General features: G+C 38.9%; 1 protein-coding gene across 5 annotated transcripts in view; it reads right to left on the bottom strand.

The window, feature by feature from the left end:
- Positions 1 to 18,785, bottom strand: part of PCDH9 (protocadherin 9) — a 797,306-nt gene extending 778,521 nt beyond the window's left edge. For 4 of the 5 annotated variants that reach the window (XM_040991309.1, XM_040991311.1, XM_040991310.1 and 1 more), the window contains exons 1-2: positions 18,218 to 18,785; positions 13,781 to 16,952 (exon numbers count right to left, since the gene is read on the bottom strand). In XM_040991309.1, the coding sequence (XP_040847243.1) occupies positions 13,781 to 16,906 (3,126 nt within the window). In that variant the 5' untranslated portion in view covers positions 16,907 to 16,952; positions 18,218 to 18,785. The remainder of the gene's footprint in view (positions 1 to 13,780; positions 16,953 to 18,217) is intronic. The other variant, XM_040991313.1, reaches the window with a different exon arrangement.
- Between the last annotated feature and the right edge of the window lie 1,225 nt (positions 18,786 to 20,010).

Raw genomic sequence — 20,010 nt, 5'->3', positions numbered from 1 at the left:
TTACCATTGATTGGATGGTGAAATGTATATATTGTAAAGTTTGTGCAGAACGAGAGGAGGGAGGAGATGGAGGATAATAGAGAAGCACCACGAAAAGGACATGGTGTGTGTGAAGAGTTTTTCTCTGCGGGTCAGGGAGCTCTCCACAAGCTAAAAATTTATATGAAATCATTCAATCAGATAATCATCCAGTACTGATAATCCAGTACTGCTTGACATTTTTATAGCTATGATTTGGGATTCTTGACTTAGAATTGAGAAGTGAATTTTCTAGTTCAAAGGAGGAAATTAGACAAGGACGTCAACCTAGATAAAGAAGATTCTCTCTTACCACATGAATGCAGGACAGACATTAGTTATAGAAACAATAAGGATATTGCATTGAGTTTACTGTTGGGGGAGAGTAAACCATGTGATTATTTTGCAAGTGTTTATTTTCAAATAAAGATTGATTTGCATTGTTTGAACAAATATCACATATGACAAAAAGAAGCAAGATGTTGAGTGTCTAGAGGAAATTTGCCAAACAGTGATATTTCACTAAGTCATTAACACAAGCTGTAGCTCAATTTTTAATAATAGAAATGGAGGAGTGGCTGATCCCAATTATCTAATTTTCTGATGAGAAAACAGAACTTTCAAGTGCCAAGTTAAAATTTAGGAATGCATAAACAGGGTTAAATAGACAGCATTGTAGTCTCAAATGAGAAAAACAATGTATATTAATGTTTTAGGGATAGGAAATATCTAAGTATTGATCTTAGTAGCTACTACTGCTTCAATTTCTTTTGTACTGAAGTATAGAGACTCTTTTACAAAATAATATTAAGCAAGAAATTTGCTGTACATTAAAAAACCAATTTAAGAGATCGCTAATGGCAGAGTGTCTTTTTTCTAAAACTATATACAGACAAGGAAAGATGCTTGTGATTTTTATGTCAGACTTCTAAATTTTCTTTCTCTGTCCTATTAAGCTTAATCTATCCTATTGCTTGGTTCCAAATCAGTTTAGCAGATTGTCCACATTTTCAAATAGTTGGAAAAAGAGCTATATGTATTTAAGATTGGGCATGCCAATACATCAAACATGCAAAACAATCACCAATGTTTTAATTAATATTCATAATTAAAATAGCTATTTCCACTTTATTCCTGAGGTGTACATATTTTAGGAAGTTTAAGTTTTGTGGTCAATGTGGCTTAGTTATTTGGTCATAGATACCTAAGGATGCAGAGAACAGGTGGAAAGTTCTTCAGTGCTTGACATCAGCTTGATGATTAGCATGGAAGTCTAAATGCAATTAGAAAATCTCCTGATAGTGAAGATTGGTTTTTTTTAAAATATTTTTGCATAAGAATGTGCAGGTGGGACATTATGAACTTGCATTGATTATTTTAAAAACCAAATGTTTGCTCAAATATGATACCAAATTTTGAGAATATTTTCTTTATGTAATGATTCATTCATATGTAAATTGGCATTTCAGAAATGATTGGGTTAAAATAATGTCATCTATCTGGCCTAAAGTATAAGTCCAGTTATGATGCCTTTTGATCATAAAGTGAAGGAAAATGATCAGACTGTGTCTCAACTTAAGACAGTAATCTATATGATAAAGGTTGCTGCTTTCAATGTCTATAACATTGCATTCGTTCCTTAAAATATTGCAATAAATATTCATAGGAGCACGGACTTGCCAAAATCATAACTGTCTGGAAATGCATTTTGTTGCCCATTAAGTAAACTAGAGCATGGCTCATCAGTCTGGTGATATGTTGGGCCCGGTGTGGTAGCCTAGCAGCTAGAGTCCTCGCCCTATGCGTGCCTGGATCTCCTGTCGGCGCTGATTCTAATCCCAGCAGCCCCACTTCCCACCCAACTTTCTGCCTGTGGCCTGGAGAAGCTCAAAGCCTCGGGATCCTGCACCAACATGGGAAACCTAGAATAAGCTCCTGCATCCTGGCTTTGTATCAGCTCGGTTCCTGTCACTGTGGTCATTTGGGGAATGAACCATTAGAAGGAAGATCATCCTCTCTGTCTCCCCTTCTCTCTGTATATCTGACTTTTCAAAATTACATCTTAAAAAAACTTAGATAAGTCCATTTATAATAGTTGCATCCAAATTAGACATGTGCTCAGCTGGCACAAAACATCCTTTTGACTCCAAAAAAAAAAAAAAATTGGACCCAATGTAAAAGAAGATGTTAGAGATACAGTGTAAGCAATATTCTTTCCATAGGTATTTGGTCATTAATTAAATATTGGTTTACATATACTTCCTGAGATAATCAATTCTGCACTGTGTGAGCTGACAAAATGTATCACTGATGTGGGTAACATAATATGGTCATCATCTTAGATAAAATATATAGCTGTATGTAGTGGCTTAAATAGCATAAATGTACATGTATTTGAGACCATGAACATATTAATGTTTCAAATATAACACTAAATCTAAAACTGGAAAGCCTGACTTTTTTAATAATATAAACTTTGCTGTGCATTGGCATTTCATCTGATTATCTCCATGTTTGCTCCTACAGTGGCATTAAGCAGAACTGATTGAATATACACTAGGTGACATGATACCACAGCCTCACAACAAATCTACTACATCTTGTATCCAAGATAAAATGCAAAGCATGTATCTGGACTTTTCAGTATTCCAGTGCTATAGAAATGTAAAACAAGGAAAATAGCCAAGATGAAATCATTTTGCCATGTCTTATAAACTTTAGCAAGGAGTGCTTCTGTTGTATGTTTGATGTGATTCCTTTAAAGTCCCTTTGTCTCACTGAGGTATTGTGCTTTATACAACTAGAGCTAAAGCAGGCAGGCGTACATAAAAACAATTGATTTCGGCTTAGAAGGTCAATGAGAAAATGGAAATTCATTTCTAACTTCCAAGCTACTGTGAGACTGACTGACAACTAACTATATCAACTTACTAATTGATAAAGTGAACTAATAACAAATTCTGACTAAAATATGCTCTCTAAGTCCAAACCAGCAACTTCATCTTGATTTCAACTATTCCAATGAAAAGAATTGATGCTAAGCCCAGGATATTAAGTTTGCTGGTGCCATCATACTATATTATATTTTTATTTGCTGGATTTATGTTATATTGGTTACATGTTCATACATTACAAACTTGCATATTCAGATATCTCAAACTTAACTAAACATAACAAACAACGGAAAAAAAATGTTGGTTATTAAACTTCTGGCATAAATACAGTGAGTTCTAGAAATAGAACCCATACACTCAGGGTGTGGATGCCTTCAACACAGCGGGGAAGATTTCTGGTCTATGTAACAATTAGAAGAGCAATAGATTCCAAAAGACCATGTTAAGTGCTGATAGTGGAATTCAGTCCTTCTCTAACACAGCTAGAACTTACAGGGATAATCGTCAGGGAAGACAATCGCACAAATACTAAAGAAAACAGGTGCATTTTAAAGCAAGAGTGGCAAAGGAAAAAATAAAACTACTCAAAACGACATGTGAAGCAGGCATATAGATGTGAAAGAGATTAAAACAGATAAAATACAGTATCTGGAATATTCTATCACATAGATCAACTTTTTAGAACTCCCAGATTGCTGAACAATAACTAAAGAACAACCATCACCCATCTACTTACATAAATGATGTACCAAAAACTCTGTTTTTTTAAGTCACTAAAATTGATTTGCCACTTTCAAGGTGAAACCTTTGAGCAAAGGGGTGGGAAAACAGGTTTTCTTGCTTTTCAGCATCGGGTTAATTTTGCATGTATCTGTTACATAATTTCAGGACAAACTGATGAATTAGGTGTGATTACATGCATTTTACAGAAAAAGGAAAACAGGATTGATTTATTTCAATGATGTGTCCCATGTCACAATTTTTAATAGACATTTACTAAGGCATATTTCTTACTTAAAATCCTGAATTATTTCTCATTATTTCCCCGAGAAGTTTCATTCAAGAAGGTGAATCTCAAAGGCTCACATTCAAGAGTTCTATTAGACACAAAGTTCACTGAGAAATAGCATAGTGGCTAGATGCTACTCAATTTGTATTTTGCTTTGTAAAGAATTTATACTTGATTCTCGAGTACTGTCTGATTGGCTCAGAAGTCTATTAAGGAAACTTTAATGTGATTTTTTTTGCCTAAGACATGTGTTACTATCAAACATATAATAAAGTTTATCTATTGATCATTATGCTTAGAAGTAACCACTCTTAAGTATTCAGTTAAGTAATAGTTTGAGAGAGGAGGTTTGGAAGAGAAGGGATCAGACATTGTGTACTCAGTTCATCCTTTACTTACTCAGCATTTGATAATGTGAAAAAAAAACTCTGGATGATGGGCACACAAAAAATTCAAGCTACATACAGCAGTAAGTGATAGAAAAGTATTTGGCTAATGAGAATGATCATCTCTTTACACAGTTATCAGAGATTAAAATCAGTGGAAGCATTATACAAACAGAAAGTACATTCACAGTATCAGCCTATATCTCAAACATAGGCTCTCTACTTTGGTTCAATCTTTTCTGCTCTACTTTTGGTTCAGTTTTGGAAATGCAAAAAGAAAAAAAAAAGACAGAAAGAAAGAAAAAAAGAAAGGAGAGACAATCTCTTCCTTTGAGATACTTCCTTCCGTTCTTCTTAATTATTATATTTTAAGGAACAATATACCAGCATTTGTTTTTACTCATTTTCCCTTGAGACTGTTAGATCTTCAGAACCAGGACCATGTTTTGAATATTTCTGAATATTCACTTGAGTTTGACACTGCATCAGCTGGGGAGCAGACGCAGTCCTGCCAATAACAGATGGACCCACAGGAATAGTTTAAACCCTGAGGAGTCTTGCTCCCAGCATTATCCAGAAGTCAGTAATCCTCAGCTAACACAAAATTTAATTGTCTAAAATAGAGACTTTGGGTGTCAGGATAGTTTTGCTTAATTATTGCCATGTTTAAAAATCAATCAATGAATTCAACATATTTTGCTGGCACTGCTTGGCAAAATATCTTGCTGTCAAGACCAAGAATGAAAATCAGCACATGACAAACTGATATATTCTAAAGATTGTATCTGTATTTTAATATGCTATTGTGTACTTTTTATTTCAGTTTTGAGAGAACTAAAAGACAACTAAATATAATATAAATCCTGCCATATACATATGTAATTTCTGGCAATATGTATATATGTGGTAGGAAACAGGTAGAAATAAATTTGCATTGCTTTAAAACCTTTCAAGAAACTGAATAACAGGATGCATGCTAAGGAACTGAAACAAATAACCTCTGCCTGGTGAACAACAAGAAAAGGAATAGAGAGAAGTTGTCAGTGCAGGTGTGTTCGCAGCTGACACACAGAGGAAGGACTATTGTGCTTCTCGACTTCCAATGTGAAAATCGGTTCAATGACATGAATATATGACACAGGAGGGCATCAACTCACAACTCAAAACTCACTCTATTTTGTCTCCATTTGTCACTTGCACCTTCTGCAAAGTTTCCTGCAGAATCCTACGTAGCTGTGTATTTGAAAGTCCTCAGCATGCAGCTGCTATCACACAGAGTCACAGATTGGTGGCATCCTTCGAATCCAAACAAGTACCAATACTTTTTTTTCTCCCAGAAGAAATCTACTAAAAAGCTATCAGCAAAAGACATTTTCTTCCTATAAAATATATGGCCATATTTCATAAATCCCTCAGTGTTTCTATTTTTCTCCTTATTGGAGTTGGTTTAATGAGAAGAAATATCTAATTCCCTGAATCGTGGTTGCTATTGTCTGGTACAAAAACGATTTTGCTTTCAGATTTAGTCGCTAGGATGACTCTCAGCTAACCACTATGCCTACTGTGGACTATGCATGGGTTATATACTTTATTTGGTAGACGAAAATATCAGATTTTCAAAATCATTGGAAAGTATGCATGGCTATTTCTATCAATTTATATCTAACTGTGCTAGTGAAAAAAAATTACACATCAGAGACTTGCAAGATGTTTTACTGAATATTGGCATGAAAGTAAATGTATTGAAACTCATGTGTGTCTAGAATGAAATGCTATGCTACAAATGCAAAAATATTTACAAATGAAGCAAAAACAAATTCAAAAAAATACAGTTTGAGAAAGGACTCAGTAGGAATTCCTAAGAGGATGAGGGTATCTACTTCATATTTAGCACATGTCATTATGGCAATGCTATATAGTCTTACAGATTCCTAGGGTTTTAATCTGATTCATGTTTAAAGGAGAATTCACACATACTGATTTTCCTCTCAGGAGAGGTAAAGGTAAGCACAGTCTGTGTCGGCTAATTATCTTGAGTAATTGGACTTATCTGCATGTAAATCTTTCTATTCTCATATATTTGATATTTGTATTCCTTTAGACACATCGAGTGTTTCTGTACTTTGAAAAATAGGCAAGACTAATTCTTTACGCTGTAAATCACACTAATGTGGAGGGAAATGTGTTAGCTAGTTGTATTACAAAGCCTTTACTTCATATTTAATAGACACCTGCAATACCAGCATTATACAAAGCTCTCTACTTTGCAAATCTTTAAAACCCCACTTGATTTTCAGCACTGATTTCCTGCAATCTAAGAGCTTATGAAGGGTTCACTGTGTTCATACAGATCTACAAAATGTGCCAGAGCTTCCCTGTCTGTGATGGCATTCATTTGGAGGTGAATCTCAAATTTCTCACTAGCATGCTTATTTCTGAGTAAAATAAATATTCTCCAAATGAAAGCTGAAGATTAGGGGAACAAAAAAAGAAGGCAGAGTTACTAGCACTGGGAGAGATGTATGCAAATATCAGCTCAATGACAGTTCTTTATACCATTTATAATAGAAGTTTAAAGACCCAAATACTCTGCAATCCATTAGTTCCTCAATACCCTGAAAGGGATTAGAATAGTTCCTAATCAACTACTAACAGACTGGAAGCAGCCTGGAGACTGGATATTAACAAAGCAGTGTAATGTGAGAATGTAGACAGGGTTCAGTTAAAAAGCCAAATTGTTGAAGAATGAAGGAATTCCAAATTGTGGAATGAAATTAAGGTTATTTACAAAAATAAGCCAATTGTATTTCCACTCTGTCCTACAGCCCACATAATTAAAATCCATATCCCAAATAAGTGGTAAAGCTATGAAGAGATAATTTCAAGAACAGATTATTTCATACATCCTCTCAATGAATTCTGGAATAAGCACACAAAACATCTAGAAAGAGTTGACCAAATTTGTCTCAACAATCTTGCAGGTGTTAGTATCTTCGCCATTTATCTGCACAGGTGGTCCCGACTCCAACATTTTCAGTGTGATATATGCATATGGCACTATAATCAGTCACACCGTTCAAGATCAATGGAACATATATTTCCCCATGCCATTTAAATAATAAATACATAAAAGTAGATGCATAATAAATTAATTCCAGTTTTAATTTTCTTAAAGTTATATATGATGGCTTAGGAAATTCTAAGGATTCTGTAACTGTTTCGATTTACAGAAGAGAAAATGTCTATAGACCAAGATATCAGCGAAGGAAATTTGGATAGTTTTCATCATCACTCTAGCGTCAAGGAAGGACATTTGTTCAATTTATTTAGGAATTTTGAATTTTAGTGAATTTTGGCTTACGTGGAAGAGAACACAAATCAAAAGCTAAGTGTCAGTCACAGCAATGTATGTTTCTAATTCTATGCTTCTGATGACAGCCCAAAACGTTTGCAAAAAACAAAAGCCAAAAGCATGTGTTCTTTTCCAAATGAGATGCTTGACAAACTCAACACTTCTGAAATAACCAGCAATGGAATCTTAAACACAGGAGCATAATCTAGTATATTTGAGAGCCCATATTTATACATCTGTACTTATTTCTGTAGTCTGATGCGATTTAGGGAGTGCTGATTATTAAAAAGCCATAGACATTGACAATAATCTTACCTAACAAAGTTTGGCTGTATGTCTCTTTCAAAGATTACACGTAAGCATCTCCTTGTATTTCCAAAGTTCTCACAAATATATGCACTTTCATCAGTCATATCTAAACAAGTCTGATATTTTTTAGGTTTTAAATTGTAACAAAATCTGGAAAATTACTACATATTAAATTGACCATCTAGAAAAACAGATTTTAAATATCAACATTAAATAATTTTAGCCATATTCAACCCTAGTTTTTCTGATGTGCTAATAATAGCAAAACATTAATCTAAAATTTCAATAATAAAGGATCTTTATCAATTAAAATGTCAAAAAAATCATCAGAGAAAGATGAACCCAAGGATTTTAAGATGAGGTAATACACAATCCGCTGGACTCACAATTTTGTCTTTAAGAATATACCAAGCAATCATTCATATCAATGGCAAACTGATAATATCAGAAAAGCTAATAAACAAAATAGAGATTTCGCTTGGCTCCCAAACCTCTGTAAACATCTGTACTTGTACAGCTGAACCAACATCACCACTACTCATTTTCATCTGATGAATTTCTGAATTCCCCCAGATCAAAAAAAAAAATATTAGAAACTAAAAAAACCAAAATCGCAAAATAATTTTGTTAGCAGGCATTAAAAGAAAATCATTTAAATAAATCACTTTCATATAGCAATGCTACATGTAAGAAAAACAATGGATTTGCCTGACCCAATATTTTGACTCTAATTTGTAAATTATTTTAACTATAACAAAATGATAATCATTGCCAAATGAACCATAAATTCACCTTGATTAGGAAAATTATTTCAAGTTTGAGATTTTATATTGAATCGCCATCTCATTTTAATATTTTATATATTGAGTTGAACATCCTTGCTACTCCGAATAGGTAAATGATTGTGGAAATTATTTAAATAGATTATGCGTACACCATAAAAGCTCAGCATGTCACTCAGTGACTATGCCAAAAACAGGTACAGTTTTTGCAAAGTAATTTTAATGTTAATGCCTGTTCTGTCATGGTAGATGTTGTGTCATTTCCATCTAAAGAGGATGTGAGTACATTATTTCTAGAAGATGGCTGCAAAATTTGGAAAAATATAAAGGAAAATTTTAACTACAGCAATTATGGTTCCCATGTGCAAAATGTACAGGAATTAGCAGATATGTCTATGCTTTTACAGTGGCAATATTTCATGTTTATTCTCTTTGAGTTGATCAGCAATCCATGTCAAACTGTGCCTTAAATTCCTAAGCTCAGGAGAATGAAGGTGAAATAAAATCCGATATTTGTTTCACAAATAAAGAGAAAGGAAGACCAGCTTAAAGAGAATTCCCATTCCTATTGCCATTTCGAACACGTGAATCAATATCCCAGGGATCCTGGGTCCTCAACTGACCTTATATGCACAGGGCATTTAGAAAGGAGAATGAAATAAAAATCACAGCCAATAACATTTGTAAGTAATTTGCATTTGGGGAAGCAGTTTTTAACTACATGCGACCACACGAAATTACCACTGTCTATTCTGAAAAATACTTGTGGAAAACATCTTAGGGATTTTAGTGGTTTGCTCCCTTGATTTACAATTGCATTTTTCTTTCTAACTGTTCTAAATGTAGTCCTGTAACTGTTTTGTACATTTTACACGACATTATAGCATTTCAGTAGCTGCTGCTAAGAATTATTCAGACATGAAAAATAACTATGCATCTTCTAACATGAGAAGTACCTGATGGGAAAGATGGGTGTAACTTATAGGTGGACCCAAGTGCATTATATTATTGTAAGGTGTAATAGGGAAAGCCGGATGTAAGGGAAATCTTTACACTACTTTATAATTTCTTGTTTTATAAGTTTAAACTATTTTGAAAGTGAAATTTAAAAATTAGATGCAATGTGGTATCTCTAAATATTTTAGGACAGAAATAATTCTCTACATGCTATAAAAATACAAAGCACACATGAACATAGCATGCATACACATTTCTAAGAAATTCATCAGCAAATTAGAAATGTATACATACACAAAGGATCTGTAAAGTTGAGGTATTTAACCTCTAAAATTAATATTTGATTTACAAACTTAAACATGGTTGGTTTATCCTGAACTAAAAGGAAGTATGACTCACACAGAATGTTTTTATCCCTTAAAGAAGACATCTAATGTAAATAGGTTACATTTTTAGCTTTAACAACATCAGTACACCTATACTCTAACCTCTAGAAAAAAAGCACACTGGGGCCAAGAAAATTAATTCCCCAAATGCTGTCAACTGTTTTGGGAAATAGCAATAAACAGCTTACTGTAAAGCCTCCAGCTACAATAAAATGACTGTCAATAAATGGGCTGGGAGTTGGGCTGCGCAGTCTAGGTCCTATGGAAATGATAATACGAAAAAGAAAGGAGCTCACTTGTCTTGTTCCAATATGCAAAGGCCACGATTCTCAGAGTGTGGTCCCTGGATTATTAACATCAGTATTATCTAGGAACTTGTTAGGCCTGAATTCAGTGGTACGGTATTCTAAACCACTTGGGATGGGTATCAAAACTTGTGTTTCACGAAATGATCCAAATGATATTGAGATATCCTAAATTTTAAAACTTGTATTTTAGAAACCTACACATCAGTAATACAGTTTTCATGTAAAGCCCTATTGAAATTAGATTACCAGCCTCTTACCCTTACAACAATGAAGTTGGCTGTTTAAATTAACATATGCCCCCACAGAATCTTTCACTGAAAAATAATGCCAATTTTCAAACTGAATGCCAAGGATGCTTCCAAAAATATGCAAAAAATAACTTGTGAAAATTTTATTATATTCAGAAAAAAGCAAAGTTGAAGAAGAGAATAAATGAGAATATGATTTAAATTGTTTCACATATTCTTTGCAAATTAATACAAGAGAAAAACAGTAAGGGCGCAGGCAGGGGAAGACAAGCAAAATGAGATCTTTACCAGTAGCAAACTTGTGGTGTGAAAGTCAAGCATGTTTTCTTTATATGGAGTGTAAGTTACTCAAATTTAGCAACAATTTTGTTTGAGAACCTTGTATTTTACTCACATATCAATAAGCAAAATAAAACACAAGTGTGTTTCTCCTAGTGGTACATGTACCTCGACAAATACAAAATTTTGCAGATCATATATAACTATATATATATATATATATATATATTATTTGAAAACTTTTTAGCCATGAATGTTATTTTTCCAAAATCATGTGATTTTCCAATTCAGAGCAGATTTTGCATAAAAGCCACTAACTGAAGTAAAGGGACTGAGGACTTTCTTAAAAAAATATTTAGCTTTACCAGAATATGTTCAAATATCAATATTGCTACAAAAAACAAAGCTTTAAAGAGTGGTAATATAATTTATGGCCCTCGTTCACATAAAACAAGATTCTTTTTCCTAACCTATACAAAGCTATGTGCATCACCACTACCTCCCAACTTACTTTCAATATTGCTGTTATTTAACACCACACTTTTGCTTTATGAAAACTTCTTAAAGGTATGGCTTACAATGGCTTTTAATCATAATGGTGAGTTATAACTATATTTGGGCAATAGAATGTCTACAGGAGACCTGAAAAGATACACGTGGTCATATGGAATGTTTAAAATACACTTCAGTTCCAGATAGAGTATTAGTCAGCAACCTATTTGAAAGATTACATCATACAAACATTTTTAAGATGAACCCTTAATAAAGGATCTTATCCATACTTTGCTGAAATGCATTTAACATTCATATCACTGCACTCTATTGAGGTTCAGCTACTGAAAATTTAGAAAAAGTGAGTCTGTACACCAAAATTAATAGTCATTACATTTACACAAAAAGAAATGTAATGTGGGACATCTCAAAGTACACATATATGGAAAACAAATTTTGGATTTACATGAAAAGTAAATCATAGTTTCTTCAAGATTCTATGCAAATCACGGAATATGCATATTGTGAACATTCACAATAAGAGTAAATTATAAAAAAAAGATTCTTGCATCAGTAATTTCCTAATTAAAACCCTTTTAGCTTATAAATGATTTTTTTCTTACCATATTAAACAACTTTAACTGATTTTATAAGTATTCACTACGACTGGGAAATTTCCAAATGTTCAACATCATCCTCTTTTAAACTGCTGATAAACATGAAAATGTCAGTAGCTGCAGCCTGAACTTCTACCACTGTCACAGTGTCCTCTACAACTTCCAAACTGATTTCAGAGCTGTCCTCTATGCTTTCAAATGCAAAGCAGATGCACTTTCAAAATGCTGTAGATATTTAACACTTGGTACGGAAACTTTACTTGCAAGATCATAAGCATTATACTTAATATTTTGGGATTCTCTGTGTGAGTCATTGTTTAACTTACTCTTAGAAGCAGAACAGTGAAGCTGTAAGGACATTACAACACAGTAAATAGTGCAGCTTGTGAAATACCTGACTCTACCTCAGAAAAGGAAAACTCATTATCAAAAGACTAATCAATGCCTACCAAGCCTTCTGTAAACGAATTTTGTTAGTTTTCTGAAAACCTACATGTCTGCTATTTTAACAACTGCACATGGGACATCACCAGAAGGACATCTAGTCCAAGGCAGAACTTGGATTACAAAATCCTAAAAAAGTTGGTATTGAGAGAGCTAATCACAAAAGAGCAAGCAAGTGAACGTAAATACTAGCTGCTCCATTGCAACTATCATTAAATAAAAAGGTATCTTTGGCTGTACTTCCAGTTTGATCCTTCCCTCCACCCCACCTTGCTGTACTACTGCGGGACTGGCACCAGGCCAGCACAAGCCACATGATACCCTAGTGCCATCTACAGGCTATCACCGACATTCAAATTTCGTGGCAGAAGACAAGCACCAGTGAAATAAATTAGACAGCGCTGAATTTAAATCTTTATTAACAAGGACTTATTAGACCTAAGAAAAACTAATTCTGGATTTGGTTGAAATATGAGTTTCTCAGCCTCTTAATCCCTCTTCATATGGCATATTTCACAGTTTAAAATGAGTTATGACAGATCACTTAGGCATTACTAAAATGAGAGAATATTTACAATGGATTCATTCTTTGCTTGATAAATCAGTTCTATCAAAGAGAATGCATTCCTTTTTTTTTCTTTTTGAAAGAGTATTTGGCCATTGTCGACAGTGAAAATCTTTCCATTAAACACCCAATTTGCTAGAGTACAATAAAATAATTTGAAACCAAAAGACTTCCTGTATGGCTTAGTTGCAATCTCTCAACAATCATGTGCTTCACAGCTGATGTACATTTAAAATTCTACTATCTCTTTTAGAGACTAAAAAAAAAAAAATTAACCCCTTTAGCAACCATAGTTCCAACGTAATTGCAGTCAGACCTTCAAACGTCACTTATAACTTGAGATTTGAAGGTGACTTTTTAGATCAAAAGGTAACATGAAAATCTTGAAGCAGTCAATTTGGAAACCCCAGGAGCAGAATTTGGCATAGGAGGACAGGTTTTCTTCTTCAGCAAACATTATCCTGGGACATTATGGAATAATTTCCTCTTTTCATCTTTTTGCCATTTGAAGGAAACTGGGAGGTTAAATAATTCTCAGAACTCAGAAATTTCAAAGCTGTTCTAAAAATTCTTGACTGAGCCCCAAAGGAATTGAAAAGGGGTCAAGTTTTTTTTTTTCCCTCTCCATAAGTATGGCAAAGTTAGAACAAAACAATAGACACATTGGCACGTTAATACTGGTTGGCTGGGCACTTGTATGCAGTACTTATAGACCAGTAAAAGTGCTCGTTTACCTGTCTGGTGTGTAAGGGGCCCTTTGTCTTGAAGCCTCCTTGGGAACTGCACTCTGAGGCACTGAAGTGATCTGAACTAGTGGAAGAACGTTTGGAAAGGGTGTCACAACCCCCGACAAAGGTGTTGTCCAAAGGGAGTTCCTGAATCACATGGTGCTTTTTCACGGAAACTGGAGTGTCTGGTTTGAGATGGAAAGCAGGCTGTGGAGAGGCAGATTTGTAATGCTTGGCCAAGTCAGGGCTGTTGGGCTTGAAGGTGGTTGGAGGAGCTGGGCCCCAGTCAAATCTTCCTATGCTTTGCTCCTCCAGCTCAGCGGGCAGGCTTATGGTCCCATTGATAGGTTCGTGAACCGCGTCATCGGGTTTGGACTCTTCGATAGTAACAAAGTTCAGAAGAGAGCTCTTGGGAGACTTTCTTTTCTTCCTTTTCTTTTTCTTGTTTTGCTTGTGCTCCTGGTTGGGGGACATCCATTCCGCACCTTGCTTGCTCCTCTGAGCAGCTTTGAACCTAGAGGCATGGCGGCAGCGCACCAGAACAGTGACGAAGATGACAACTATGACCACCATGGCACCTGCAACGATCGCTATCATGATGGTGAGATAGTCCTCGTTTTGGTAGGGCTGGCTACTATCCCCTATGTTCCTGTCCAGGGGAGTCTCCATAGTCCTGCGGATCAAGTCGTAAATATAGGAGGCATTTCCAGCCGTGTCGTTAACATAAAGAAATACAAGCACAAGTGTGTGCAACGACTTAGGGTACCCCAGGTCACTGATGTTGACCACCAAACGATGCAAACCTACATCAGTCGGTGCCGGCTTTTCCTCCAGAGTAATGTTACCTGTGACCGGATCGATGCGAAATAAGCCTTTGTTGTTCCCACTCACTATAGTGTACTTCAGCTCGGCATTCATTCCAGTGTCAATGTCCACTGCAAAAACTTCAGCTACCACAGAGCCCGGAATGGCTGAAAGCGGCACCAACTTGAAAGAGGTGTTAGACGGTGGGGAAATGACAACGGGGCTGTTGTCATTGACGTCCATGACATTGATGGTCACTTTCGCAGTGGAGGAACGAGGTGGCTGACCTCCATCAGTGGCTTTGACGTCAAAAGTGTAGGAGCTCTGCTGCTCTCTATCGAACGAGACGTTGGACTTTATGACTCCCGAGTAGGGATCCAACACGAAATTATCATTGTCATTTAGGATGGAAAGAGTCACAGCTTTATTCTCGCCAGCATCTGCATCTGTCACTGTGATCACCCCCACAGTACTATACTTTGGCAGATTTTCAGAGACAAAAAACTGGAAGTGATTATGAGTAAACTTGGGGCTATTGTCATTCTCATCCAGAACAGTGACTATCACAGCCGCTTGGCTTTGCAGGGGAGGGGTCCCATTGTCCCTGGCAGTGACTGTAAAAATGAATCGTTCTTGTTCTTCTCTGTCAAAGACTCTGGAGGCTGTCAAAACTCCTGTCTTTCGGTCCAGATCAAAGAAGGAGGCATTCGGTCCAAGCTGATACACAATGTCTGCGTTTTTCCCACTGTCTTCGTCCGTGGCACTAATAGTTGTTAAGTATAACCCACGTCGGTTGTTTTCAGAAACTGACAGCTCAATTACAGGCTGGCTGAAAATTGGTGGGTTGTCATTTTCATCCTCAAGTTTAACCCTTACCAAGGCAGTCTGATTTAAGCTGGGCTTCCCAGAATCAGAGGCAACAATTTTAAAGCTGAATTCTTTGGTGCCCTCATAGTCCAACAGAGAAGAAGTCTCTAACAAGTACTGGTTGTCGTACACAGCCTTCAAATGAAACGGGACTTCTCTCTCAATGAAACAGATCACTTTGCCATTCACATCTGTGTCCTTATCTGAAACTGTGATTAGGGCAATCTTTGTATTAACAGGATCTTTCTCAGATAAATACACGGTGCCATTGATGGGACTTATGATGTACCTGAGGTCTATGTTCGGAGGGTTGTCATTTACGTCTGTGACATTGATGGTCACTGTTGCTCGAGCAGGAGTGGAGCTGCCATCACTAGCCAGCACTGTCACTTTGTGAATGGCCGTCTCCTCTCGATCCAAAGACCTCTGAACTGTAATCAGGCCAGTAGTATTATTTAAAGCAAAGAGTCTTTTGGTTGCAGGGGCGACCTGGGCACCAAATATATATCGGATTTCAGCATTGCTGCCTACGTCTGCGTCAGTGGCGTGGAGCTGAATGACAGAAGTCCCCACGGGAGCATTCTCGGGGATATGCACCTCTACCTGACCCTCTTTAAACACGGGCCTGTTGTCGTTGACATCACTTACTGTGACCTGTAGTATGGCTGTGCTGGATTTCTGTGGAGTGCCTCCATCCTCCACTTTGATTTTCATCACATAGGTATCTTTCTGTTCTCTATCCAAGTTTTGCTGAACAATCAATTGCGGCCACTTCTCTCCCTCTGGAGTTTCCACAATATCCAGTCCAAACACACTCTGCCCATTTAACAATTCATAATGCTGCACACCATTGAAGCCTGTGTCAGGATCGGTGGCTGATGGGATTGGAAAGCGGCTGTTGATCAAAGTGTTTTCCGGAATGGAAATATTGATGACAGGAGATGGAAACATGGGGGCATTATCATTGGTATCCTTGACAACAATTTTTATTTTGATCAGCCTGAAAAAGTCATTGGGGAGGATCACCACCTCAAGTTCAAAGAAGCACTCATTCTCCTCCGCATACGCAGCTCCAGCACACAGTTTTTCTCTGTCTATTCTATTGGAGGTTGTGAAAATTTCTCCAGTGCTGCTGGACACTTTCACCAAAGGGGCATCCCCAGCTTTTGAAACCAGTCTGTAGACAAGGCTGGCACTGGTCCCTGTGGCAGCATTGATGTGAGAAATGTTCAGATCCTTTGGTATGTTTCCTATGGGCACATTTTCAGGCAATTCCTCTCTAATAGTGTAAATAAGTTCTTGAGCTATTGCGGAATCCAGCCTTAAACAGGCAATCAGAGCAGCCAGCAGGTAAAAATCCCTCAGGTCCATGATAATGTATTTTTTTTCCTTTTGCTCGATTTTAGAGTTTAAAGGACTCCACTGAGGAATGATGCCCAGATGGCAAGAGGAAGTGGGCATGGACGGGAGGATGCATTACATCTCAGCGATTATTTGGAGACCGCCACTGTCAACACAATCGCATATACAGTATTATTCTTCAGTAAATACAAACACATTGTCACAAAACACCACACCACATTTGCCACTGCACACCAGTAAACATGGCAGTTTGCTCTGGCTCTGTTTGTGAGTTAACTCTGTGGATAAAACATTGCATAGTCTATGCTTGTTGCATTTGTCCAGAGCAAACGAATTTAGCTACTTTGGAAATAAGGGCAGCTGCTATTTTTACCTTGATTTGCCCACACTGTTTTTGAGACTACTGTTGAATTCAAAACGTGTGCCCTTGTTCTTCTCGTCCCGTCCCGCCCCCAGACCCTCCCCCATTGTAGTCCCCTCTTGGCCCCTAAACCCCTCACCCCCATCATCAGCGCTTTTTTTTTTTAAAGACACAAGTGGAAAACCCTGAGTGATTAGCCATGGTTCGTGCTAATTGTTTTGTCACATGTCAAATGTGATGTGTTTTCTTCCATGCCACACGGAGTCATCTGTTTCCTTTAAAAAGACTATCTTTGCCCTTCCACTCAGTTCTCCAACTGCCTTCCAAGACAGTCTGGCTGGGAAACAAGCAGCCGGACATGCTGCTGCGGCATCGCAAGCAAGACCCACCGGCCACTACACAGCCTCGCTGCCTAAAAGCACAATAGCAAGACTTCCCGTTTCCTACTGGAGCTTGCCCTCCGTTCTCCATATGGCCCAGTTGTCCCCATCAGGATTAAGAAGCGCATTCAAACTTTTAAAAACATATAATCATCCAGGATTCCTTATCCTGGAAGTGGAAGAGTGCTGACATGTAAGTAAAATGCAGCTAATAACCTCCAGTGACAGCATGCTATCTCTGTATATATGTATATTTCTTCTCTAACTGAGACTAAAAGGGGGAAAATGCAGTTTCTTCACCCTTATGTCCAGTTATAATGTTAGCAACATTGACCACACATAAATACTGCAACCGAGTAATGCATGTCATAAGGTTCCTTCTGCCTGGAGGCTCCTCTCACCGCAATTTGCAAGGGGACAAGGCTGGAGGCAGCTACCTTCTTGAGTAGGACTGGCCAGTTCCTAGGCTCCAGTCTTATCTGCATTAGACTGCACGGTAGCTGATGCCCGCGATTAGTTCCGGCAGAGTGATGCAGGTGGGGATGCAGATAGAACCGAGTGGGTGAGCTCTGCCCCAGCCATCTACCCAATTACAAACATGCCTTGTCTGCCCAGAGGACACAGCTCAACACTAAATACACCATTGTGCATGCGAAACTTTACACTTACGTGAGTTGCTCAACCTTTCCCCTTTCCCGGTGTGCTGCAGTTACAAACGATCCGTTCCAACACAGAGAAAGCCATGCATGTGGTAGCACCAGTTTAGGGGAGAAATCAGAAGCAGCGAAAAAAACGTTTCCTCCTTGTCAAACGCGTTGTTTCGGGCTGGCAAATTAGCAACTCCCGAGAACAAATTCACAGATTTGCCGTTAGTCATTCTCGCCACATTTTCCTCTGTGTTGCCCGCCGGAGCTGGGCTCCTCGGGTCTCTGTCACAGGCACTTCTTCAGCTCGGGAGTATTCCCCACAGCGCCGAGCGCATTCCCTTTCCATCCGACGTCAGTACTGCTTAAGTCTCTAACTTCTGGTCGGAAGGTTCAGAGTTGGGGCATTGTGATGGGGTTTCTCTGGATGCCCTCCCGCTCCGTGACAGCTGCCCGAGAAAGGAATTCCTCACCGGTCCTCCTGCGTGCCTCGGAGAATCTAGGCGCTCCTTTGCTACCTTGCGTGCTCGCCCTCTCTCCCCGCTCCTCAGCCCCTTTCGCCTTCTCCCTCTCCTCTCTCTCCTCTCTGAACTGAATTTCTTGATATAACTCTCAGTGAGCCCAGAGGGAGGGCGTGACGGCACAGACCCCGCCTCTGCCCGCTGATTGGCCTGCATCTTGCGGTGCGGGCGGCCTCAGCAGCAGCAGCAGCAGCAGCATCAGCCAGGGCGAAGGGAGGGGGTGCAGAACAAGGCGCTGACTGTGTCCCGGCTTCCCCTCCTCCTCCTCCTCCTCCTCCTCCTCACCCTCCCCTGGCAGCCCCGAAAACCCGGAAAGATGATCCTGGCCCGGGGAGAGCCGGCTTGCAGGGAGGTGGACTGAGCATGCCCGGCGCCGTGCAGCCCCGGAGGCAGGGAAGCGCTGAGGCTCCCCAAGGCTGGCATCACCACCAGCTGCCGAGCCCCAGCGTCGGGGGCCGTTCCGCGGACCAGAGAGACGGCGGCGCAGCCGACCAGAAGGGAACGCGTCGAGGCTGGATGCTGGGAAGCCTGGGGCACTGCCAGAGGCCAGAGGGCTAGAGGTGGCGGCACATTCCCCGGGGGGCGCAGGTTTTGCACTTCTGTTGGCTAAGTGGAGAGGCCTGAAGGCACAGAAGGGAGAGTGAACCCGGGATCCTAGGCACTTCTAAGAGGAGCGCTTGTTACCAGCCCTCGGCGGGGGGGAACCATAGTTAACTGAGCGAGCGCTTTGAAGGACAGTGTGCGGCTGCAACCAGAAGCGTTTACAGGCAGGGAAGGTGCAAAGAAGGGCTCAAAAGGCTGGGAGCGAAAGGTGGAGGCAGTGGAAATTTGAATCTAAGTCCAAGAAGAAAGAAAAGAATAATCTCAGCATCCACTACGAGCGGGGTCACGAAGACTGCCGTGGGGGAACGGAAGGTGAGGCATCCTGAGATCTCATTGATCAGCCCTGGTCCCAGGGCTCTCCGCACCAAAGTCGCCTCTGGGACCCAGCACCGGCCTGTGCTGGCCTGTCCTGACCAAGCCCCCAGGCTTCTGCCTCTGTCGCTGCCTGAAAAGCTGAAAAACTCAACTGGCCCAGACTGGAGGTTGCAGCCAAACCCGCTTCCAGCTCCCCTAACTTTGCCTCCGCAAGGCTGAACAGCTGTTTCCCCCAAGCTGTGAAACACTTCCTTTTGCCTCTGCACTTTCTGCTGATTCCAACTTTATTTCATCTTTGTCTCTTTCCGAGAGCAATTAGGATTTTTTTCCCCCCTACGCTACTGTACTACATCCTCGCAGGTATCTTATTTCCACACAA

The sequence above is a fragment of the Ochotona curzoniae genome, unplaced genomic scaffold (assembly GCF_017591425.1).
Source record: "Ochotona curzoniae isolate NIBS_2020 unplaced genomic scaffold, NIBS_Ocur_1.0 contig_64, whole genome shotgun sequence".
In the NCBI taxonomy this organism is placed as follows: domain Eukaryota; kingdom Metazoa; phylum Chordata; class Mammalia; order Lagomorpha; family Ochotonidae; genus Ochotona; species Ochotona curzoniae.
Note: the sequence above shows the minus strand (reverse complement) of the source record. Positions and strands in the feature narration are given on the sequence as shown.